The following is an 8,714-nucleotide window of genomic DNA, read 5'->3' as shown; positions in this document are numbered from 1 at the left end:
GTATGTATATGTATATATTTATGTATAATTTAAACAAACACTCCAGTTTTAATAAGATAGAACTTTTTGGTATTGTAACTGTTTTACGATTCAGTAGTATGGAATAAAAAAAAAATCTCTCTCTCTCTCTCTCTCTCTATATATATATATATATATATATATATATATATATAGAGAGAGAGAGAGAGAGAATTATATATATATATATATATATATATATATATATATATATATATTTTTTTCTAAATGTCATTAACTGCACAATAGTAATTTAAATCAGAGGTTTATGGACTGTTATATATTGATATTATTTATTATAGCAATATTGGTTTATTTTGTCTGTAAAATAAAATAAAAGTTACTGCAATGTGACTGTAATATATACAGCTCTGGAAAAATGAAGAGATAATTCTGTTTCTCAATCAGTTTCTCTGATTTTGTTCAGGTTAGGTTTATGTTTGAGTAAAATTAACATTGTTGTTTTATTCTATAAACTACAGACAACATTTCTCCCAAATTCCAAATAAAAATATTCTCATTTAGAGCATTTATTTACAAAAAATGCGAAATGGCTGACATAAAAAATGCAGTGCTTTCAGACCTCAAATAATGCAAATAAAAACAAGTTCATATTCATAAAGTTTTAAGAGTTCAGAAATCAATATTTGGTGCAATAACCCTGCTTTTGGATAACTTTATGCTGCTTTACTCCTGGTGTAAAAATTCAAGCAGTTCAGTTTGGTGGTTTGATGGCTTGTGATCATCCATCTTCCTCTTGATTATATTCCAGAGGTTTTTAATTTGGTAAAATCAAAGAGACTCATAATTTTAAGTGCTCTCTTATTTTTTCCAGAGCTGTATATATTCTGTATCTTTTATTATATACAGTTTTAAGTCTGAGATATCACTGTTTTGCATTAAGTAGATAGATAAGGAGGGCTGTGCACCTCCCTGCACTCAAATAAAAAAATATTTTTAATAAATACTGCTGTTTTGCGATTTAAGCCCTACTTTAATGAAAAAAGTACCTTTACATTTTATTTAACTCTCATTATACACCAATATTACCCAGTACATATTTGTAATAAGTTGGCTTGTAAATAGCAAATCAGTGTTAGATAATATTTTGATTGTTATATTTGTGATTTATAGTTATATATGTGATTTATGTTATATTGTGATTCTGATTTATCTTTGTCTCTGTGTGTGTTTTCTCATTCAGCTTGTGATTTCTCGATTCCTGAGTTCAGGCTGGACTGAGCTGGATCTCGTTAGTAGAATAATGATTCTGTACTGAAGTGTTTGGCCAACCTGAGCAAGACTCATGGAATATTCCCCAGGTAAGGGCCGAGTGCCACCTGTTGTATTTTTATTTATTTATTTTTTGTTAGATTTAGCCTTGGTTAGGCAGATTAACTGTTTGTTTTTTATTTCTTTGGCTCTGTCCATCATCCATCATTTACTTGTGTAATTTATTTAGTGTGGAGTCAAATAAAAATAAGCTTTGCATGAGTCCTAATGATATTTTTATAAACCAACATGGGTCTCTTAAATAATTATATGTTTTGGAAAATGTGAAAAAGATGAATTATTTTGAAATTATAAGATTTAGAGTATCAGTAGGTTAAAATAATCCAATAAAAAGAGAGAACAAAATGATAATTTCTGGAGAAATAATTTCAGTTTTAACAGTATTGGCTTTATTGTGTCATTGTAACAAAACACATTTTATGCAATAAATGGTGACTATAAGTATAACTTTATACTGAAAAAAAATATTCTACGATTCTAGGAGTCTAGGGTCACAAAAAAAACGGTAATTTCCACAATTATCGCACACGACAACAATTGATTTAACTTTTGATCAGCTTTCCCTCCTGCCCCCGCCCCTAAACCCATACATCACCCAGTGCCTCTTCCAAACTACTCCTCACAATTTTTAGCATTAATATCAGTGGGTTTAGTTACCCTTTAACATCCATCTTTCACTCTTTATCACCTACCGGTGGGATATCTGCTGGCAGATCCAGGTCACTGGACCTTTCCTCCTCTAGTTTTTTTTAGACTAAACAAAGTCTTAACAAACTTAAAAGGAGCTCTAAAAATGACTAAATACGGTATAACTAATAAAATAATGAAAGGATTAAAATATTTCTAAAAAGCCAAAATATGAAAAAAATGACAAAGCAATGTTTAGTGAAATAATTAAACATGATATAATAGTAAAATAAATACATTATAAAATACTGGTGGTGGTTAGGAAAACACTGACAAGTCGTACAGTCTCTACCTGCATTAAACTCAACGGATATGATGAAGAGTGGTTGAGTTGTGAACACTGGAGAACTGACAATGATTACACAAACTCAGTGCTTTTTTATTTATTTATTTATTTATTTGCTTTACAGTTTTAAAAGTAAGTTGGAGTACGTTACCCACTGACCGCTGAAAAATCAAAGAGTTAAACTATAACCACATTTCTACAGTTCAAAACAATTTGTACAAACAGCTTCACATAATGACCATCACCAAAACTTTGTAAATATGTTCATTTCTCGAAGATAAATATTTGCGTCATGGATTACAAACAAGTCAGAATGCTAAGTTGTGTTGTGAGTATATCAGTATACACTTACATACCACATACATACCAAACTTATGTTTTACTGTTGATTTTGGACTGGTTTGAGATTTGTACCCTGTAGAAAAATGTTGCTTGGTAATGTTTTTCAGTTGTTTGAAGCAGTCAGTGTTTTCTAAACTTGATTTATTTTTAAAATACTAACAGAAATAGAGGTAAATCTCCCATACTGAATTAGCAAAGGCTTTTAATTATTTATTATAAGACTCATTCTATGTACATTTTTTGTACTGTATTTTTGGATTATTGAATATGTAGAAGGCTGCACTTTTTCACATGTGGCATTTTTTCAGTTTCAACAGTACTAAGTAACACAGTACTGTGTATGCACATTCCTGCTGTGTTGCGATGTGTTGTGTTGTGCTGTGATATTTTGTTATGCTGTGTTGTGCTGTGCTGCGTTCTGTGCTGTGTTGTGCTATATTGTGTTGTGCTGGGATGTGCTGTGCTATTTTTTTATTAGTATCTGAGCTGAGAAGGCTGATAAGCTGTAAGGCTCTTAAACTCCACCTATACAACACACTGTCACTTTACAAGGACAATTACTATTTACAAACACTGTCACTTTACCCGCACTGAGACACTTTAACTTGTATTGCTCTTAATTCACATTATCCTGCTGCTGTTGCTAAACTTGCACTCTGGACATGTTGCTGCCACCTGTCTACTCTCCCTATTTTTTTGTGTATTTATCTTAATATCTATTTTGTTCTATTCTATTTTTATTGTGTTTTTATTTTGATATCTATTTTATCTATATTTATCTACACAACTGCTCTTGGGTGTAAACTGGATCGTGAGATTACGATTTCGTTCCACCTCATGTACCACATGTGATACGAATTACAACAAATTCTTGAATATGTCCCTGATATATCCATAAGGTCAACATCAAGCTTAGACACATTATGCACATTCATATATTGCATATGTTTAAGTTTGTGCATTTACATTTTTATTTTTATGTTCACATAAGCCACATTGCTCAAATCAGATTTTTTTTGGTCTAGCTTGACGGTTCACATTCACAAATGTAAGCTTTATAAAGGGAAATGGATGCGTTAGCAGCTCATATGTCTTTATCTTGATCTTTTGCTGGAGTGGAGAGTAAACAGCTGCTCAAGCTCATGCTCAGGTCCAGGTTTTTTTTTTTTTGTAGCTATAGCTGCACAGCTGCACCAAGAGATGTGTGGATACGAGAAAGAAGCACATAGCGCTAATGCTAATGTGAAAAAAATCAAAAAGCTGCATGAATTCAGATTTAACAGTTGTCTTTCATGTCGCATGTCCATGGATCGGATACGTATCCAATTTAGGACCACATATGGAAGTGGCTCAGATCTAATTAGAAAAAATTGGATTTGGCACGTTCACACAACCATAAAAAAATCAGATTTGAGTCACTTCAGCCTGGTAATGTGAACGTAGCCTATGTTAAACATTTTGCAGATGTTTTTAATTGTTGGAATATTTGTCTACATAGTCGTCAGCCCAGCGTACAATTCGTGTAAACGCGTGCAGCATCAGGCAGTTTACGTTCTCATTGATGTCACATTCCTCATGATAGTTCTTCACGGGGAAGATACAGTTCATCTTGACACCCAGTGCACTTTGGCATTCAAGCATCTGTACACACACACACACCAACTTTATTTTCCAGTTAAAACTCAGTAATCAAGTAATAAACCTCTACATATCTGGGTATCTAAATATTTAAGTATATTTAAGTCCATATTGTTTAAATTACTCACTTTATCTTTGATCTTCTTGCTGTTGTAGACATGTCTCAGATTTTTATTTGTCAGAGTGCAGGTCTCGTCCACTTTTGTCATTAAAATCACATGAGGGAGATCTGGATCTGAGACGGTAAAGATAGAGATAAAGAATAAGCATTAATAAAGTTACTCAGCACAGCCTGCCTCAAAATATTCAGTTTACACCAGATAATACAGGATACAAACACAAAGATTCACTCCTCTAATTCTGACTCACCCATTCTGTATGCTGCATCTCTTACTTTCTTCATTTTTTTGAAGACTTTATCTTCCATTATGGAAATCTTGTCTGCTGGTATAACATACACCAGGCAGTGCATCCTGTCACTCAGGCTGGGATTTTCACGATAATGAGGGCTGTTTTCATCTATTGGGGTTTTAGGGTCGAACTGTAGGAAATATAAAATGCAGAATAAAGAGTCTGGTTTTATGCTGTACAGCAGATATAATGTATTCTAGGTTTTAGTTCTGAAGTGTGCATGTGTTTTGTTTTTACCGTGTAACCATTTTTTGTGTGACCTTTTAAAGCAGTGATGATGTCATCAGTGTGCACTCCTTTAGATTGGTCAATTTCTAGCCCCATAGTATCATTGAGGACTAAAGGAAGAAATCCATCCTTGGCATTTCCAACTTGACGTTTGTGAAACTGAAATAAATACAAATACAGAGATGCACATTCATCTTACCTTAAACTTTTGTAAGATCATTATCAATATCTCAGTCATATTATCCTTGTTGTAAACATGAATTTAAACATGCATATGGATAGATATAGATATGGTAAAGTTACATACAGATTCAGGTGGACAAAGTGGGTGGGGGCGGGTGTAGTCAGGGAGTAAAGGGATATAGTTTCTTATTATATTTTTTTCTTTTGGTAAAGTATTATGGGTTATGATGTTCTTTTAAAACCGATTTAGGTTTGCAAGATGGAATCATTTTTAGGAAGCTCATGAAGAGCCTCCGTATGGTGTTAGTTTGGAATTTCACTAGAAATGTGACGGAGCCTAGGAATCTTTCCACATCTTGGTTGACACTTTTCTTGGACATGTTATAAACCTAGTCTTATTAGAACTTTATATAATTTAACAAGATATCATGCTCAGGGTGCTAATTACGGGCAGTATTGTGGGGTAAAAACAAGTAAAAACAATAGTGTGGGGGGGGGGGGGGGGCAGAACATTTAAATATAGTCCTTACATACAACCCCTGGCAAAAAGTATGGAATCACCAGTCTTGGATGAGCACTCCTTCAGACATTTCATTCTGTAAAACAAACTCTGATCAAAAACATGATACAATAATAAGGTCATTCCAAAGTGCAACTTGTTGGCTTTCAGGAACACTCAAAGAAATGAAGAAAAAACATTGTGGAAGTCAGTGAATGTTACTTTTATTGACCAACCACAGGGAAAAAAATATGGAATCACTCAATTCTGAGGAAAAAAGTATGGAATCACTCAAATTGAAGGTAGAAAATAAGGACACACCCAGTCAATTTCCTTTCCCTAAATGGACACCTGCCTCAGATTAGATCTGCTCGTTAGTCTGCAGTTAAAAACACCTGCAGTCATGACACCTTGGAGGGCTGCTGGACGAATTAGAGTGGCAAGAACCATGGCTCCAACAAGAGAAATGTCTCTTGAAACAAAAAAGAGGATTGTGAAACTTCTTGAAGAAGGTAACTCTTCACGCATGGTTGCTAAAGATGTGGGCTGTTCACAGTCAGCTGTATCCAAGATATGGACCAAATACAAACAGCATGGAATGGTTGTTAAAGCCAAGCGTACTGGTAGACCGAGAAAGACATCAAAGCGTCAAGACAAGCAACTTAAGGCCATTTGTCTTGAAAACCGAAAAAGTACAACTAAACAGATGAAACATAAATTGGAAGAAGCTGGAGCCAATGTATGTGACCGAACCGTAAGAAATCGCCTAAAGGAAATGGGATTTCAAATGGGATTTCATTGACACCTAAACATAAAAGAACAAGACTGCAGTGGGCTAAGGAGAGGCAATCATGGACTGTGGATGACTGGATGAAAGTTATCTTCAGTGATGAGTCAAGAATCTGCATTGGACAAGGTGATGATGCTGGAACTTTTGTTTGGTGCCGTTCCAGTGAGATTTATGAAGAGGCCTGCCTGAAGAAAACAACCAAATTTCCACAGTCCTTGATGATATGGGGCTGCATGTCAGGCAAAGGCACTGGGGAGATGACTGTGGTTAATTCTTCTATCAATGCACAAGTTTACATTGACATTTTGGACAGTTTTCTTATCCCTTCAATTGAACAGATGTTTGGAGATAATGAAATAATTTTCCAAGATGACAATGCATCGTGCCATAGGGCAAAAACAGTGAAGGCATTCCTTGGAGAAAGACACATTCAGTCGATGTCATGGCCTGCAAATAGTCCAGATCTCAACCCAATTGAAAACCTGTGGTGGAAATTGAAACAAATGGTCCACAAGAAGGCTCCGACCTGCAAAGCTGATCTGGCAACTGCTATCAAAGAGAGTTGGCACCAAATTGATGCAGAATACTGTTTGTCACTCATCAAGTCCATGCCTCAGAGACTGAAAGCTGTTATAAAAGCCAAAGGTGGTGCAACTAAATACTAGTGATGTATTTTGAATCATCTTTTGTTTATCTGTTTTTCATGATTCCATACTTTTTTCCTCAGAATTGAGTGATTCCATATTTTTTTTCCCTGTGGTTGGTCAATAAAAGTAACATTCACTGACTTCCACAATGTTTTTTCTTCATTTCTTTGAGTGTTCCTGAAAGCCAACAAGTTGCACTTTGGAATGACCTTATTATTGTATCATGTTTTTGATCAGAGTTTGTTTTACAGAATGAAATGTATGAAGGAGTGCTCATCCAAGACTGGTGATTCCATACTTTTTGCCAGGGGTTGTATAATGTTAAATACTACAAAATCAGTGCAGTATCTCTGCCTGGAAGAATATTGTGATACAATTACAAGCCCCCCTAAAGTGGATCATACCATTATTCCATGTTAATAAGCATTTCTCCTCTCCTTTACCTGCCTGCTGGATCCTTATTGGTCAGGCGTGTCAATGTTAAGGTACACATGCTGATCAAGCTACAGCATTACCTGTAAGTACTTAACTTTCTTAAATATGCACTTTAAACACACTTTTCCTTACATAAATAACTCGCATGAATTTGCTATCCCACCTTAAATGCTGCTAATTTACCATTCCATGCCATGCAGGAAAACTGTTAAGGTGGAATGGAAATGTGTTTTAAGGCGGAAGTGAAATGTGAGCAAGAAACTAAAAGCTTCATATGCTGCAGTAAAACTAGTGAGGAGTTAGTTACTCCGATGAGTAGTTTTACAGTAAACTGTTTATTACAATACTGTTGTATTACAGTTTTTTAAGGCAAGACATATTTTCTATCTTTTTATTAGGCTACTACATTTTACTATATGTAGAAACCAAGCTTTTTACAATAGCCAAGCTTTCTAAAAGGCATTAGCCAAGCTATATAAATGCATCTCCTCTTAACATTTAATATTCTAGTCACTGGGTCAAAATATGTGGATAAGATGGGACAAAAGCTGTTTCTACAGGGATGTTTTCCATTTATTTAGAATTAAATATTTCCTGTGGGAGAGATCCTGTAGAATATGAATTAAAATTTAAGGGCAAGAAAGCTGATGAAAGATAGCCAATAGCATTGTGTGTGTGTGTTTTTTTTTTTTTAAGGATTGTAGGACTTTAGCTTAGTGAAGCACATGCCTGCTCTGTACTGGTTTAAATTTATACCCCGAAGAAGTACTTGACACCCCCTCCCTCCAATTATCATTGTAGAATTCGCACCCTAATCATGCTTTTATGTTCTACTTACTTTTAATGTTTGACTCACAGAAGACTCTAGATTTCCTTGGTACCCGACAGATATTTGTCCTTCCAAAATTGAATTGATGGTGTTGATGATGCTGGATTTCCCTGCTCCGATTTGTCCACACAGAAGGAGGTTGAGCTCTTTGACTTCATCATTACGAATTTTAAAGGCTTTTAGAGTATTGACCATTTCTCCCTGGCTGAAAGAAGAAGAAAAATCCATTTACAATGTTAATTTGCTTTACTTGGAGAGTTACAAAAAGATACAAAAAGAAGTATACTAGAATTGCCCTATTTGGATAAGACTGGAACATGAAGCATATTTGTACTCTATAGAATAATAGTAGTTGGGTAGCATCTGTTTTGAATACTTGAATATATTTTTTTCACTTGAGTATAAATTCAGTAGAGAGCAGATAGTGT

At 34.7% G+C, this 8,714-nt stretch overlaps 1 protein-coding gene across 1 annotated transcript; it reads right to left on the bottom strand.

Moving 5' to 3' along the window:
- Window positions 1–4,007: 4,007 nt before the first annotated feature.
- Window positions 4,008–8,494, bottom strand: LOC103042230 (interferon-induced protein 44-like). Its single transcript, XM_049480502.1, has 5 exons — window positions 8,296–8,494; window positions 4,913–5,062; window positions 4,634–4,805; window positions 4,393–4,493; window positions 4,008–4,267 (listed from the first exon to the last, which is right to left on the bottom strand). Exons 1-5 carry the CDS (start codon window positions 8,479–8,481, stop codon window positions 4,097–4,099), a joined length of 780 nt encoding a protein of 259 aa, XP_049336459.1. The 5' UTR covers window positions 8,482–8,494; the 3' UTR covers window positions 4,008–4,096.
- Between the last annotated feature and the right edge of the window lie 220 nt (window positions 8,495–8,714).

The sequence above is a fragment of the Astyanax mexicanus genome, chromosome 6 (assembly GCF_023375975.1).
Source record: "Astyanax mexicanus isolate ESR-SI-001 chromosome 6, AstMex3_surface, whole genome shotgun sequence".
Taxonomy (NCBI): domain Eukaryota; kingdom Metazoa; phylum Chordata; class Actinopteri; order Characiformes; family Acestrorhamphidae; genus Astyanax; species Astyanax mexicanus.
This window is presented reverse-complemented; position numbering and strand designations above follow the sequence as displayed.

Excerpts from the sequence above, each read along its gene's own strand:
- LOC103042230 (XM_049480502.1), bottom strand. The coding sequence starts at position 8,481 with ATGGTCAATACTCTAAAAGCCTTTAAAATTCGTAATGATGAAGTCAAA. Across the intron at positions 4,806-4,912 it reads ACACAAAAAATGGTTACACG|TTCGACCCTAAAACCCCAAT; the intron begins GTAAAAACAAAA and ends TATTTCCTACAG. Across the intron at positions 4,494-4,633 it reads AGATGCAGCATACAGAATGG|ATCTCCCTCATGTGATTTTA; the intron begins GTGAGTCAGAAT and ends TCTCAGATCCAG.